This window comes from Pogoniulus pusillus, chromosome 18 (genome assembly GCF_015220805.1).
Source record: "Pogoniulus pusillus isolate bPogPus1 chromosome 18, bPogPus1.pri, whole genome shotgun sequence".
Classification (NCBI taxonomy): domain Eukaryota; kingdom Metazoa; phylum Chordata; class Aves; order Piciformes; family Lybiidae; genus Pogoniulus; species Pogoniulus pusillus.
The window spans coordinates 19,498,824-19,515,900 of record NC_087281.1 but is presented as its reverse complement, the minus strand read 5'-3'; the positions used below and the strand labels follow the sequence as shown (position 1 = coordinate 19,515,900).

At 38.8% G+C, this 17,077-nt stretch overlaps 1 protein-coding gene across 1 annotated transcript in view; it reads right to left on the bottom strand.

The window, feature by feature from the left end:
- SDCCAG8 (SHH signaling and ciliogenesis regulator SDCCAG8) overlaps positions 1–17,077 on the bottom strand; it is a 111,214-nt gene that overhangs the window by 40,698 nt on the left and 53,439 nt on the right. Inside the window, exons 13-15 of the mRNA XM_064158653.1 lie at positions 9,859–9,986; positions 7,754–7,862; positions 1,028–1,159 (exon numbers count right to left, since the gene is read on the bottom strand). Coding sequence (XP_064014723.1) covers positions 1,028–1,159; positions 7,754–7,862; positions 9,859–9,986 — 369 coding nt within the window. The remainder of the gene's footprint in view (positions 1–1,027; positions 1,160–7,753; positions 7,863–9,858; positions 9,987–17,077) is intronic.

The following is a 17,077-nucleotide window of genomic DNA, read 5'->3' as shown; positions in this document are numbered from 1 at the left end:
AAAAAAAAGTTAAAAAATTAAAATCAGTGGTTGAAAAAAAGAGCATACAAGACTGGCTGCTTCAATATCAGCAAGCTCTGTTCCTGTCAGGTGGTCAGTGGTCAAAAAAATGTAACCCAGAATTTTTCCCAGACAGGACTATCTAGTCCAAATGAAATTAAACTGTATTTTGCCTTTCACTACTGACAAGAGGTAGTCTGGCTGACTGAGTTTGCAGAGTTGCCTCTTTAGCTATTTCCCTATCTTTATTCTCAATCTTTCCAATCATGCTTAAGTTCTTTCCAGGGCCTGTTACACTGAATGTGGAGTAGAAAACAGAGCAAGAGTGCATAGACGAACTTTCTGGTACCATAAAGAAAAGTCTCCACAGTGATCTAATGGAAACCACATCCTAAGGTGGCACCAGTCTGGATACTCTGGCCTGAACAGCTATGGTATTGGTTAATACATTCCATAGTAGCTTTTATGTAGCTGCTCCCAGCATTTTCTGAGGAAGTCATTGCTTGTCTGAAATGGATAGTCATGCCGGAAGCAGTTAATAGCTCTCTGATTACTAAGATCTGCAGTAAAATTTGCCTGTTTATTCAAGCTGAATATTACTGAGAAAGGTAAGATGGTAATCAAAAAATACACCTATTACATGGCATCACAGAATTCACATCTGTACTCAACATTCTTAGCACTGAATAACCTCCTTTCCCTCTCCCACCCTATTTTTTTTTTAATATGATAAGACAATCCATCCAAGTTAGAGGAGAGAACAGCCGAAGCAGCCCACACACATATGCACTGGGCTTGAATTCTTTGGAAGACTATGTTGTTCAAGCTTTCCTTTTATTTATCCAAAATGGCACAAGCAAAAGATGTCACCAAAAACCAATGACAGAATGCTTGGAGGGGGAATAGGTGGTCATTTTCATAAGGAAAGAATGTTACTTTCAACAGTGGAGGGTCATTTTAATGTTTACACAACACAACAGGTACAGCAGAGCATACCACATACTGACAGAGTAAAAGGACCTCCTACCTTGACTTCATCCTCTCATGCATTCTCCCATGCTGTACACATTGTTGGTCCAATTCATCATTCTGTTTCTGCATCTTCTCCAATCTGCCATGAAGATACTCTTTTTCCTGACTAAGCTGGTTGACTTCAGATCTATAGAAGTGAAACACAGTGATGATGGATGTTGTCAGATTTCATCCTGCAGCGTGCTATCAGTATGTGGCTTCAGCACGTATACAATTTTAAACATGTATAAGTAATGCACAAACCAGGCTATTAGAAGAACTTAGAGGAACAAAGCACTGTTTCAAATAATCTTAAAAGAACATGGTGCTGAAGGGTATCTGGTAAGTCTGCCCATAGTAATCAGTCATAGGTTAGCTATGCTAATTTCAGCCTAATTGAAACACGTGTGCCATTCAGCATTACACACTGATGTTAAATGAGATCAATAAATGTAAATTCATACTTGTTAAGCATTTTGAAAACACATTTCCACAACTTTGTTCATAAAAGCTACTATCTAGTTTTAAAAATGGCTACTCAAAACTTGCTCAACATTTACAGCACTGTACAAGGTGAAATCTCAATAGTGGTACTGTTTTAGAAACTTCATTATTATACTAAATGTGCCCAAAATACCTTTATATGGATTAAAAAAGAGGCAACAAACAAGACATTAAGAGGGGAAATTAATAAAACCTTAAGAAACAAGGGACAAATCATACAGGCACACCCTAATCAGCATAAAACTTGGCACAGCTTTTAAGAAAATTAGTCACTTCTAGCAGTTCTGATTCTTCACGGGCGAGCAGATCCATGGATGACCTGGGACTGCTACTTGCTACATCTATAACCATCAGCCCATGGAGAAACAGGCATGAGCTGTTTCTTAATATCAGGAAAAGAACTTGGATTAAATTGTGATAAAATATACATTATGCACTTGTAGAGTTTAACTATTTGGAAAAGGTTAATGAGAACATGTCAGAATCTGCTATACCAACAGAAAGCAAGAATCAAAAGGAAGGATTATTTTTTTATGGCATCTGCCACTCCAGATCTTGAGGTTAAAAAGCTTCAGATATATCTTTAAATCACAAACTTAAATACGCTGCAGTTATGGCAGAAAGATACTTTACCTTCCTGGCTGTTACAGAATGCAACAACAACTGACAATCTAAAAAATACAACAAAGTGCAGGGGGGAAGACATACTACTCCCTCAAAAACATGTTGTTACACTGACAAGTCAAATCTGGAAACAACAACATACTCTTCTGTTTATTTTAAATAGAGAACAATACATGATATCATCTGTGAATCTAAAAACTTAACAGGGGAAACTTTGGAAGAAGACTGTATGCAACTGAATTTAGATGAGGAGTTGCATCTTTATTAAGGAACATCACTGACAAATACATCATGATTGTGCTGATGCATTTGTACATCCAACTTAAACATGCCAAGATTTTCCTGGACAGGTACATAACAGCAGGCAGAATGCTATAGGAAGGTAACTGAAGTTGAATCTTTATACCTATCATTTAACAGGAATAGTAGTAACTTACATGCCAGCAATAAAAAAGTGTTACCAGTTGGACACATTTTTATCACACAGCATGAATGCAGTCTGTACTTGATACTGTGAGAAAGAATCAGTAGATAAAAGCAAGGGTTCACTGCAGAGCAGCTCAGCAAACACCTGACATAACAAAGCCAAACCAAGTGGTAACAGGAACTAAATTCAAGGTTGTGTTGCCTTTATGTCAGCAAAATGCAACAAGAGCATTTGCCATGTGAAAATGCTGTAATTATCACGTTTGTAGGGTTTCCCAAATGGGGAATCCTGCTTGTTTTTCTGTATTTATATGTGGCTGTTGCATTAAGAGAGACAGTGGAAGCAACTTTTAAAGTGACAAAAATCTCAAAAGTACTTACTCATTTCCAGTACATTTGAAGGTACCAAAAAATCTTTCTGTAAAGATAATGGGATCCAAAAAACCCAACACACTACTCAAAATTAAGCAAAAATGAGGGTAGTGTGATCCTTAATCTCTAAACCACAGTTCTAAATGCCTGATAATTTGAACCATGATACTGGCATTCACTTCTCCTAAACCACTTTTTGTAATTACAGCTGAACTCAGGAAAAAGAAAGGAAAAAAAAAAAAAAAAAGAAAGGATTCTTTCCAGTTAAATCTATCTACACAATGTCCCTTCCAAGTAAATATCCACACAGATTCAAGTATTTTATTATGCTGATATATATGAAGCTGGGGTTGTTTAGCCAGGTGTTCAAGAAAAGCCTGGCTGAGGCACTTAGTGCCATGGTCTGGTTGACTGGCTAGGGCTGGGTGCTAGGTTGGCCTGGATGATCTTGGAGGTCTCTTCCAACCTGGTTGACTCCATGATTCTAAATGTAGAATGCTTATTAAGGTCAGTGTTAGGAAGGTTCACATTTTGGCATTTAACAGAGACCACTGGTCTCAGTACTAGACTGCATACCACACACCCACCTAAGTTTTCAAAGATTAAGATAGAATTCTATGCACCATTTAAATAACTTTAAAAATGTTGGCTTAAAAAACCTCTCATAAAACCAATCATAAATCTAATAAGCCTCAACAACTGTACTTAATGTGATAGCACATTTATACCAGGAGCAGTGATTCCACCCAGCCAGAGGTAGGGCCATATCTGCATAAACGCTGCTGAACCACTGTGTTCTCAAGCTGTCAACAGCAGGAATGATAGAGACTGGGACAGATATCCACATATAGACTCCTGAACTTCAGAGATAGCCCACACATAATGCCAAGAACAGAGGGAAACAGGAAAAATCTATGCATCAAACACCGCCTGATGGATCCAGGACAACTAAAGGATACAGCATGAACATGCTGATTTTGTTCTACAAGACCTACTTGAGGTCCATCAGACTGAGTAGTAAGCCATGGTGGACTTAAAAGAAGCTGAAGCATGCAGACATTTGGAGTGCTGCCATCTGAGGTGAATTCTGCATGGAGCTGCACTCCTCCAGGCTCAGGCTGGCCTCACCATACAGACAGTCATGTTCATGTCTCTGTGTAAGCTTCTGAGATTTGATAGACTAAAAAGACCTGTAAGAAATCTGTACTGTTTTGAAAATGAACTGAGCAAAGCTACACCACAAGAAAATGAAAAGTTAAAACGTATGCTTGTACATAGATGGGCAATAGATTTTTCCAAATCTCACTTACTTGTTAGCATATTAAAAATAACCGATAATGACTGGAGGTAGAACAGGAACAAACACCAAAAAAACCCACAAAAAAACTCCACAACCACAACAACAAAAAAACAACAAAAAAACCTCTATACTTCTGGATCAAGTCAACCACCAAGAAAGCCTCAACTTCTATTTAAAAACAAATTTAACTTTTTATCTACTGTCCATGCTGGAAGACTCTTGGAAAAAAAAACTAGATTCCTTTAAAATATTCAAACAGTGGAGGCAAAGAACCAGCAAGTGAAAAATCAGTCTTAGGCTATCTCTACAATGTGCTGATTTTTGTACACTAAGATAGCAATGCTGCCTTTACTCCTCTGAACTACCTTTTGCATCTCAGCGCTTTTTAAGCACTGCTTGTTCTTACTTTTAAAACCAACTGTTTACTTGTGCAGCAGTTAAATACTTGCTCTAAAGTATTTCCTGCTGACATGGTATTACTGCACATAATTTAAATGACTGATCCTTCAGACAGTTTCATGTCTTTGTATGGCTACCTCTAACAAACGTTTCACTTCTGGTATTGAGTGCAATGACTGCAGTCAACCAAACATGCATAAAAATAGTTCAGCCGAGTGTGTGTTCTTTACTTCAATTAAACTCACACAGTTGGATGCCTACCGTTGCCAAACCAGTAATATAATTTATACATTATAGTCCAAAACAGTAAAACTACACTAAAAGTCATTTAACAATATTTATAACACCATAAAATACAGTGTTAAAATATATGAACTGCAATATGTACCAAAATGATAAAATTTGTTTCTCATCATCAGTGATTAGAAGCAGGATCATTGCTCTAGCTTCAATACTCACAACCCTGGTGACAGATTAGAATTCAAATCTTAATGATCAATTTACAATTAACAAGATAGAAGCGAAACAAATTAAACCAACCATTATATATAACGAGACCCAATGGACTCCCATTGTTCCCCTTAATTACAAAACGCAAATCGCAAATACACAGTGGGTAGTGTTAAGCATTAATCTACAGCCCAGAAACTCAGTGACAATCAGAGAAAAAAACAACTAAACAAAACCCAAACCAAAAATCCAACAAAATAACTTAGAAGAAATAACAAAGGACTGTATTTTTAAACATGCCTGTGCACACAAAACCCTTCACAGTCATACTGTCTGCTTTCTGCACAGCTTGAGGAGGTTATCATTTGTCTGACATTGTCTTTATGGAGCTTTTCTAATCCTGGTTCCATCTTACACATGGACATGAAAACTTCAGTTTACATTTCTCAGAAAACCTGTATTAGATATTAAAGTCTATGTGCATTTCAGAGGCATCACACCAAAACTGTGCAAATATGTAGTTGTCTGAAACACCTCTTATTCCAAATGGGCCATTTGCTTTCTATCAGAGCCCAAAACTTAGTACTGATAGCATACAGTTATTTCTTAACTCCACAGAAACCAGTGTATGAAGATTCTAAAACTATGAAAAGAAGACATACATCCAGCTCCAAAATTCAGTTTATAAGGTCAAAAACACAAAATGAAAATCTTTTCTGAGCAAATAGGACATGCTGCTGCTTCATGATCTGCGTATTAATGTATATAAGAACTACGTTACAAAGCCTTCCTAAAATGATTACTTTTCAGAAGACATTCTTGCTCAGAAGCGTGGATTTAGAGTATAACCAATGACAATAAGCATGAAGAGTGCCTTTCAGAGACATGCTGGTGAAAGATACATACTGTCCATGCATTTAACACTTTGAAGTAATTTTCTGCACCTGATCTCCTCATTGCATCACTTTTTGACCATCTAACCATCTATTAGTTTAAGATTTTCCACCCTGTCCTGTTTCACCCTTCTGCAGTCATTTTTGCATGCTTTCTTTTTCCCTACCTATTTCTCCATTCTTGTTATTGACTGCAGCAGCTCCCACCCTAATGAAGGCAAGCTCAAGCTATTTTAGGGCTGCATCTTGGAACCACTTTCATACATTCTTCCATGCTGTTTCTTGTGCAAAACATACCACTTTCTGGAGAACCAAGAGGGCTCCTTTTTCCTCTTTTTCCTTTTTTTTCCAGGTTCTTGACACAGTCAGCTAATGCTGCTAGGTGGAGAAACACTTGGCAATCTCTAGTATTTATTTTCAGAGAATAATGTGTTTTCACAGTATGTTTTCCGTCTTTCCTTCATCCTTTTACAGTTACTACTCTGTGACTGTGAGCTCTAGCAACAAAGTCTGTGTGCATTTTTATTGCTGGAATAATAATACGATTTGAATCTCTTTAGATTTTGTTCTACTTCAGCTCTGCTTTCTCAGAAGAAAAATTCTGCTTGCCCCCCTCCCAAGAATCCATTGTGACATTTGCAAGGGAAGATACAATTTCTTCTCACTTCTTCCCCAGACACTCTGAAGAGGATTCATCTCTCAACTTCAGCGACTTAACAATTAGTAACACTTTATATTTAGTAGAAAGTAGGATGGGCATTTGAGACAGTACTTATGGGAAGCTTCATATATAGAGAGATATATGCCAGCTACCTACATCGTTCCTCTTCGAGTATTTCTGGAAACAGGACACTGAGGTAAACAATTTCCCTCCCAAAGTGTTGCCCCTAAAATGTTACCTCAAAAGGATGACTGAATCTGCCCAGCAGAAGAATGCCACCTTGAAAACTAATTTCATCTTTGATGGCTATTTTCCTTACTTCATGTAAGCTATCCTACCCTTAATTACCAAATTCAGTCTTCGTTAAATTTACAGAAGTTGGAAAACACCAACTTGATGCTTAAGCCCTGTTTAAAAGTCAAACTTCAACACAGTATATTTTCACAAGTAAAAACGTAAAACCCAAATTACTTACTGGTGTAGAACTAAAAAACTTTTTTTTTTAAAGACAGTTTTGTCCTGTACATTTTTTTTAAAAGATACTGTAATACCTCTGCATTTAAACTAGTTACTGCATCAAGGTTTCCTTTTCTCCTGAATTTTAAATGGCTTTTTATTTAGACATGCTATTGAAAGCACCACATAAGGAGCAGCAGCACAATCAGAGTTCAATGACAAGTATTTTTGACAAAAATAATTTCAGACTATGGTAATTATTCAGTGTACAGTACTGTGAATGAAGTTTTAAGTAAATAACGAGAAGAACAGACTACAGTTTGGTGAGTTTGAAATATTTAGTTTTTCATCTAATTTCACATAAACTCAGTGGTAGCTCTGAAAACATTTTTCCATGCTTCACGTTAAGAATATGAACATCAGGAAGAAAATGGTTTGGAATTTTTAGACTGAAATTACCTAAGAAACTTGAAGAAATAACTGGAAACAATCTGAAATGTGCAACATTTCCCTGTTTCTTAAGCGGCATATATTATATTGAGAGGATGCACAACACTCAAGACAAGCTAAATAATAAATGTTAAAATACAAATAAAAAAAGAAGGAAGCCTGTCCTAATAATAAAAGGGACAGGATAAGAAAAGCAAATACACTAACCTGTATTTTTCCGATTTTTGTTCCAGTTTCCTTGCCAGCACACAATATTCTTCCTTTAATTTTGTTATGAACGTATTCTGGGATGTCAGCAACGAATCCAATTCACTTACTAGAAATTATAGAATTGTAAAACTAGACATTTATTTTACAATTATACAAACGTACAGGTATAGCAGAAACAATTTACATATTCTTAATTTCTTTCCTCTAGATCCTTCTAGTTTTGGTATGCTTTTTTTAAACTTCATCTACTTGGACATAACAGAGAATTATAACACCAAATAAAGGCTCTGTGTCAGGATAAGTAACCCAAAGACTTAGAGCGACGTTGCCACTGAATCAGATCTTGTATGAGAAGAATTACCATAAAGACTGCATGTCTACTATTTAAGTTCATTGACATTTCAGACAGGAATAAATTTGGCCATGCCTTAGCAGTGTTTTTCTTGTTTAACTGCTGCAGAGGATACACTGGCAACTCAAACACACTGCAGACTCATTTAATTTGCTCCTTGAAAAGGCATCCCGTGATTACTATGATTGATGTAGGGATTTTTGTCTTTCATGATAAGGTACAGACTTACTGTCCAGTGGCAGTTGCAGTGAAACCATTTTATAAATTATTTTTCACTGATTTAGTTTGGTTCGTGTGAATCAAAACTCACGACCTAGAAATTAAACACTTTCCTTGTTTGTGTCTAGAGCCACATTATACAGAGTTTTCTCTATGTATACAATAAATGACTATCCCTTTCAACTCCTCCTAATCCTACTAGAGATATACAAAAATAAACTCAGCCATAATGCTATTTATTTTTTGCATACTGGGACAATTTAGGCACCAGAATGGTAAACTACACATTTTTTGCACAAAATTATATGTGGTCATACACATGTGTGCTGGCTAAAGTAGCACAACAGATTCTGAGAGCTTCTTTTCTTTTCCTACTGTGTAGACAGCAGCCATAATGTACCTGTTTGCATTCCCTGAACACACAGAAAGGTCCTCTAGTACTGTGATAATGCTGCAAGAAGGCAGAAAATAAGATGGTAGATAGAAATGTGCCTGTTAACCTCAGGCATCCTTTTAGGATAAATACATGCTACATAATTTTTCTAAAGGTACTGCAGGACTTATGGTTAAAAATGATATTTTATTAAGCACATAAATAAACAGTGTTCCTCAAGAGATGAAGCCCCTCCTCTTTTCCATGCTCAGGGTTTAGAGATTTCCTCTCTATAAAATGTACTTCTTGTGTCTAGTCTGCACTTTTATTAATGTTGTTGGCATAGCACTTCAGAATAACAAAAGCCTTTTTTAATTTGTTTGGAAAACCCATTTTACTTCCAGATTAAAGGTTAGAAGTTATTGATTAACTAAGTCAGTGCAACGAAGTCTCCTATTATAACAACCTGAGGTATGCAAGGGATTAAATATCTTTCTTCTAGATTGGAGGTGGTGAGGGGGTGAGGGGAGAGAAGAGAGGGGCACATGGTAGTGCTAAAAATGTTTGAGGCTGCAAAGATTAAATAAAGGAACATATCAATTTGGAGCCAGTGAATTACATCCAGCTGTGACACTGAATTAAGAACCGATTAATGGCTAAAGCTTTTCTCCAGTTTGGATGCCGAAGCAAACTCATTAAGCTTTTAGAGTAGCTATAATGTGTGTACTGTGGGAACTGTTCAATGCTATTCAGGAGACTTTAACTGTAAGCTCAGAGCATTTCCCGCAGAGCTTCTGATGCTATTTTCTTTATATAACATGTGTGCCTGAAAATCCAGCCAAAAACAAGCCCTTTGTTTTTCTACTTTGTTGTGGTCTCTCTCAGCTTTACGTTTCTTGAACACAGGTAAATAAACTCATAATCCAGATGGTGCAACAGATGTGAGAGCAGCACTCTGAAATCAACAGACAGTGGGCAATACTTTCCATTTTCTCTTTTAAACGCTAACTAATATGTAATTCGGAATCTCCGGTGTAGTTAGCATCTGCTCCCTTCGGCCAGCCAAAGGTTACAGGTGTTCCTGATGTCATTTCACAGTAAGGCGTGGGCCTGGCTTGTGAGTGAGTGCCCAGGCTCTAATCTTTCCCTACCACCTACCAGTTTTCTCATGCTGGGCCTCCATTTGCTGCATCTTCTGTGTCAGCTCCTGCTCTCTTTGCTGGGCCTGAAGGGCTCGGGCCTTTGCTTCATTGCTAACGCTGTGCTGAATGCTTTCTTTCTGCAATCTATAACAAACCCAAACACAAAGGAAAGAAAGACAAATAAAAATCATACACTTAAGACAATGATTTAAAAAGGCAAAGCAGAGCTTTCAATTAACAATAATAAAAAAAGAACCTGGCCAAGCTTTTCACATTAAGCACTCCCCTCCCATTTCAGGTTATAGAAACTGACCTTTTTCTTACAGCATCAAACATGACTAGGAGAAAATGGATAAAAAGCATGACTTATCTCCTGAGCAAAAATTACCCTTTCAGACAGAAATAGGATTTTATTTTTTTAATTACTAAATTTTTTTTTTCATAAGGAAGTTCCCCATCATCCACTTCATATTGAAAAGATTATCTGCATGTTCTTTTAAATGCTATCTATTTAATTCTGTAATGAAGTTTAGGGACCTGACCCTAAGATGGACTGGTTCCCAGTGAACCAGCAAGAGGTATGTCAATGGAAGCGACTGCAACAGTATTCATAACACAGCTATTTTGAAAGCTTAATGAATTTTCTTAAGCAACCAAAGAAGTTTTAACTATTAATTTATGCAAATAGGAGATTAATGAATCCATTACAATAGAGAAGACTGTTAGCACCACACAGGCCCAGCCCCTCGTTTTTCTGCTCACTAGGGGTTTGTACAGAGAAGTCTAAAGCCTAGTACTATTATCAAAGTACACAGGGAAGAGAGCAATTTACTTGACCAGATATGCAAGATGGGGCAATCTACTCCTGAGGCAAAACAAATGCTAGACTACCACACTCCATTGAAGCATTTTATTTAAAGCAAGCCAAGCAAAAACAGCATGGAAAATAAGCTGCTAAAAAGATATATGAATATAAATTAGAAAAAATCCCTAACTAAAAATTCATATCTAGACTTCCCCACAGATCCTAAGTATCTGTCTGATGCACACTAAGATCGAGATTCAAAATTTCAGTGAGGTCAAACACATAAGGATTGATTTCTAGATTTTGCATAGCACATATGCACACACTTTTCTACTGAAATTGTATTTAATAGCTTGGGATATGTTTCAATAAGGTCTTATAAATATTGTGTTTTGTTCTAGGGATAACACCTATTTTCAAGGCTCTACAAAACAGAACACAGACATAGATCACGTAAGGATAAAGCCACATCTCATGTTGTTGCTGCACTTAACCTTTGGATTGGTGCCTAATAACCCATCCGAGATATTGCAATATCTCAGCATGACACACAAAATGTTAAATCTTCTCTCTTAAAATTTACCCCAAAGCAATACAAATGGTGGGTCACATTACACTAATTCCTGGTCCTGATGTTGCAAGCCCTACCTTAGGCAAAACTCCCTTTGAAATCAGAGGCAGTATTTCCGAGGTAAGGCTGAAAATTATTTGACACAGAGAATATGTTTAGATAGCAAGAATATTAGAGCATTAAGGAAACAAAGCACATTTTCCACGGAAATTTCACACACTGAACTGCACTGTATCACATCATTCTCAAAATTACTTCTTAACCACATTGGGGCTACCCTAAGGAGTGATGCTTGCGTTATTTCCTAAACATAAGCTCCAAATATGGAAAGCATTGCTGTGAAAAATCTTTCCATATTTGCTGGGAATCAGTCTATTTAAACCCCTCCCCCCTTTCCAAATGTCTTTTCACCTTCAGAGCACTGGATTGGTCAAAAAAAAAAACCCAAAACACTATCAGCTAACACATCCCCCCAGACACTTTCAGCTAAAGGAGGTGGCACTAACACATTAGTTAATAATTTCTCTTATGAAATGGCTGTGTGAATTTGGGTGCTCTGCTGGTTTACACCTGGCTGGCTAGCATTCTAATGGAAGTGGTCTTCAGTAGGTATGCTGCACAGCTCAAGCTACCAGAGAAAGCCTGTAAAAGTCTATTCCTACTGTCAAACACATACTAAAGGGCAAGTTCAAAATAAATGGAAAAATCTATTGCCACCCAGAAAATCTCTCTTGTTAAGGGCATGCATCCATAAAAGCCACACACTTACTGTAAGGGGCAAACCAGCAGGAGCTCAGAAACCATGGATATATAGCCAGTTCCCTGTGGTTGAATTGTTTATAAGGTATGTCAGAACAGATGCTCATAGAGTAGATGAAAGCTCAATTGTAAGACTAGGAAGATCGAGGTTAAGTCTTATGCAGTAGGGCAGCTGACCAGTCTTGGTCCTAGGATCTAGAATACTTTGGGACTAAGGTACATCCAGTGCCACATAAAGAACACTATCACAGTATCACTATCTGAGGTGCCTAGAGCTGCTGATGAATGACAAAATTCCTGAAAAATGGGGAAGTCTAGGCTGGATGTTAGGAGGAAGCTCTTCACAGATAGAGTGATTGGCAGTGGAATGGGCTGCCCAGGGAGGTGGTGGAGTTGCCATCCCTGGAGGTGTTCAAGAAAAGGCTGGATGAGGCACTTAGTGCCATGGTCTAGTTGATTGGATAGGGCTGGGTGCTAGGTTGGACTGGATGATCTTGGAGGTCTCTTCCAACCTGGTTGATTCTATGATTCTATTACTCCTGCACTGACGCTTCGAGTTGACATGGTCCCTGCTCTCTAATATTGTCTACAAATCTCTCTGCCTTCATACAGAAAATTTCCTTAATACATTTTACACATACAGAAGAAAAAAACAAACACAAACCTCTATTCCCTACTTTCCCTGAAACAAACAAACAAACAAACAAACAAAACAAAACAACAATCCAAAACCTAAAACATCAAAACACTGATAAAACATGCAGAAATAGGCTCAAAAGATTTCAGGTACTATCAGTAACATTCCTGGTTACAACAGTAAATACTGCAGAAGTTTTAGAAGGCTTGATGGTGCCTGCTTATTTGCAATTACTCTTGAGCTGTGAAAGAAAGGGAACTTGATCTAAGGAAACAGAGAAGCTAAGGACTGTAGACAGAAGGAAATAGTTACACCCTTCCCAGCACTAGTGTTTGCTCCAACAGAAAGTTCAGAACTTCTCTTACAGAGTAATGGAAAACACAGACGATGTAAAAACAAAGCAACATCAGCCTAATTTTGATGACACAGGTAAGATCTGAATCAGAAATGACAGCTAAAAAATTCACTGCAATCTGTAAGTATCAAAAAAAGGATAGAGTGGTTAAACTGCAGAACTCCATTATCTGTTAGAATGCAAACACTGAATCAAAATTGAAGACAGCAACAAAAGCCAGAGGTCTTTCATATGGTATCTACTGTAAAACACTAAATAAATAACTATCTGATAATAGATGCTGCTGCTTACTGCGAGGGGATTGGACTAGATGACATTTAAAAGGTCCCTTCCAACACCCAATGCATTTTATGATGGTGTAATTCTGGATTTGGCTATCACATTGACCAGTTTTACTAAAGCAGAAGCACTGAACAAATGATGATTTTCATTTTTGTCAGAAGTGACTAAATACTCCTTCACACTGAGGCTAGCTCACTTAGACTTCTTCTTAAGTGCAAGTTTTCCACAGTGACTTCAGTTCTAAACACTGATTAAGTTTGAGTTATAGCTGCCAAAAGCAGCCTATTTAGTTAACTTGTTCAGGTATCTCAATGAACCGGATACTGGTTTGCAGTGACTGAAAGAGACAAGATATACTTATTAAATATCCTCAACTGAAAAAAAAAGGGCACAGTAAACTATCTTAGAGTTCATGAAGAACAAAACTGCCACCATCTGCAAACTTTCATCAAGAATTTTAAAGATTAAGTGAAAATTCACTTTGACCTCACAGCTAACATGAAAGTATGCTGTCTGAATTTGACCCACCAAATTCAACACAAAACACCCTATCTTTCCCATCTCTAACAAACAAAAGCTGGATTGCAGATCCATTTTCAACAGAAGACTGCTCTCAGCTCCATGGCTTGGCAGTAACTAAAAATCATGTGGATTGTAGTGACTTCATAGTCATGTTTGACTTAAATAAGAGATGAGCGATTTTCGACTGCATACAAGAGGTTATCACAATCTCATGGAAGAATTTTTTCATTAATTATAGTCAGAAATGTCATTATAAAATATTGTAAGTTTTTACATATAGTCATTTTAATCTGGACTTCAGAAATTATAATGGAGTGCCTAGCATTTAGTGTTCCAAATATTTGGGGTATCTGAACTTGTTAACGAGACTGTTGGTCCAAATAATGACTAGTCCTGGAACTCACCACCAACGCTCATACTTGGGCAGCATGAGGCTAAGTCAAGCCTAGCATTGATATGTTTATTACATGCCTCAGTGATTGAGCACAGACCTCCTTCCTAGGTAACAGGTAGCTGAGTGCACCAGCACTGTGAAGTACTACAGACCTCCTCCTAGGTAACAGGTAGCTAAGTGCACCAGCACTGTGAAGTACTACAGACCTCCTCCTAGGTAACAGGTAGCTAAGTGCACCAGCACTGTGAAGTACTACAGATCTCCTTCCTAGGTAACAGGTAGCTAAGTGCACCAGCACTGTGAAGTACTACAGACCTCTTTCTAGGTAACCGGTAGCTAAGTGCACCAGCACTGTGAAGTACTACAGACCTCTTCCTAGGTAACAGGTAGCTAAGTGCACCAGCACTGTGAAGTACTACAGACCTCTTCCTAGGTAACAGGTAGCTAAGTGCACCAGCACTGTGAAGTACTACAGATCTCCTTCCTAGGTAACAGGTAGCTAAGTGCACCAGCACTGTGAAGTACTACAGACCTCCTCCTAGGTAACAGGTAGCTAAGTGCACCAGCACTGTGAAGTACTACAGATCTCCTTCCTAGGTAACAGGTAGCTAAGTGCACCAGCACTGTGAAGTACTACAGACCTCTTTCTAGGTAACCGGTAGCTAAGTGCACCAGCACTGTGAAGTACTACAGATCTCCTTCCGAGGTAACAGGTAGCTAAGTGCACCAGCACTGTGAAGTACTACAGACCTCTTCCTAGGTAACAGGTAGCTAAGTGCACCAGCACTGTGAAGTACTACAGACCTCTTCCTAGGTAACAGGTAGCTAAGTGCACCAGCACTGTGAAGTACTACAGACCTCTTCCTAGGTAACAGGTAGCTAAGTGCACCAGCACTGTGAAGTACTACAGATCTCCTTCCTAGGTAACAGGTAGCTAAGTGCACCAGCACTGTGAAGTACTACAGATCTCCTTCCTAGGTAACAGGTAGCTAAGTGCACCAGCACTGTGAAGTACTACAGACCTCTTTCTAGGTAACAGGTAGCTAAGTGCACCAGCACTGTGAAGTACTACAGACCTCTTTCTAGGTAACAGGTAGCTGAGTGCACCAGCACTGTGAAGTACTACAGACCTCTTTCTAGGTAACAGGTAGCTAAGTGCACCAGCACTGTGAAGTACTACAGACCTCTTTCTAGGTAACAGGTAGCTAAGTGCACCAGCACTGTGAAGTACTACAGACCTCCTTCCTAGGTAGCAGGTAGCTAAGTGCACCAGCACTGTGAAGTACTACAGAACAAATCACCTTAGCAGAGGGGAGGCACTCAGTTGAGCACTCCTCCATCTCTTTCAGAGGAAATGGGCTTTTTCTCCCAGTATTTCTGAAAACACCTGAGTAGCACAAGCTTCTCTATACCAAACTGAGAATAGTTTTGAGATTGTACCTAAACACTTAATTCCTAGTATCTTTAACAAAATCGAGCCTGAGGGCACTCACATAAATTAGAACACTTTCGAAACTAGGACTTGAAAGTCTTCATGTACTCGAAATGCTAAAGATTTCAGCCAATAGCTCTGGGTACAAAGGCTCAGCAACATTTTACACAGTCTATTCTGCAAGCTTTTCATGATAGAGACCTGGTGTGTAGTCCATTACAAGCAGCCTTCTGAACCACCTTCCCGTAGGTTATTTCATAGTACCATTTCAATTACAAGTGCCAAGGGAAGAATGGAAAATCTGAGTGTATCTTGGCTGTTGTCTCAGGCTACAGAAAAAACACAATGAACAAACTACACAGCAACATTCACAGTAGAAAAAAAAACAAACAAAACAAAACCCAAAATCTGAATGAAGAGGTCAGAGCATCTACTGTATTCTGTGAGGGGAAACATGGAGAAAACGTTTGCAGTCTCCTGTTTTACTATCAGAAAGTACTCAAATACTGCAGTGGTAAGGATATTAAAAAAGTGTATATACAATAAGACTATGTTGGGTTAGAACACATCACAGATTCCTTCCTTCTACTCACCATATCTATCTTCACAACTACGTCACACACAGGAGGGTCAGGGCCTGTTTGGCTTTTGTTAAGTCAGCAGCCAAGCACAAAGGCTGAGCTGCAAATGTGAAATAAAAATACAGTTTACCAAGAAGTCATTCTCCTCAGAAATGGTCTGGAATGATTTTCTGTGCTGAAGCGTGTCCAGAGAAGGGCCACTGGGATGCTCAGAGGGCTGCAGCAGCCCTGCTGTGAGGACAGACTGAAAGAGTTGGGCCTGTTCGGCCTGGAGAGGAGGAGGCTCCCAGGTGGCCTTACTGTGGCCTTCCAGGGTCTGAGAGGGGCCTACAAAAGAGCTGGGGAGGGACTTTTTTAGGATATCAGGGAGTGACAGGACTAGGGGGAATGGAGCAAGGCTGGAGATGGGTAGGTTCAGACTGGACATGAGGAGGAAGTTGTTCAGCATGAGAGTGGTGAGAGGCTGGAATGGGTTGCCCAGGGAGCTGGTTGAGGCCCCATCTCTGGAGGCGTTTAAGGCCAGGCCGGATGAGGCTGTGTGCAGCCTGCTCTAGGGTAGGGTGTCCCTGCCCATGGCAGGGGGGGTGGAACTGGCTGATCCTTGTGGTCCCTTCCAACCCTGACTGATTCTATGAAAACTGCTCTCAGGCCTTTCAATAAAACAGCCACCGTAGGTATTTATAACGGAGAACATATTCAGAGTTTTATCTTATGATGAGGCACTCAGTGCCATGGTCTGGTTGACTGGCTAGGGCTGGGTGCTAGGTTGGACTGGATGATCTTGGAGGTCTCTTCCAACCTGGTTGATTCTATGAAAGTCTTAGTACTTTCAAACATTAAGGTATGGAAATACAACACAGTAAGAGCCTGAGTTGTGCAGGTTTAAAGTGTAGCTAT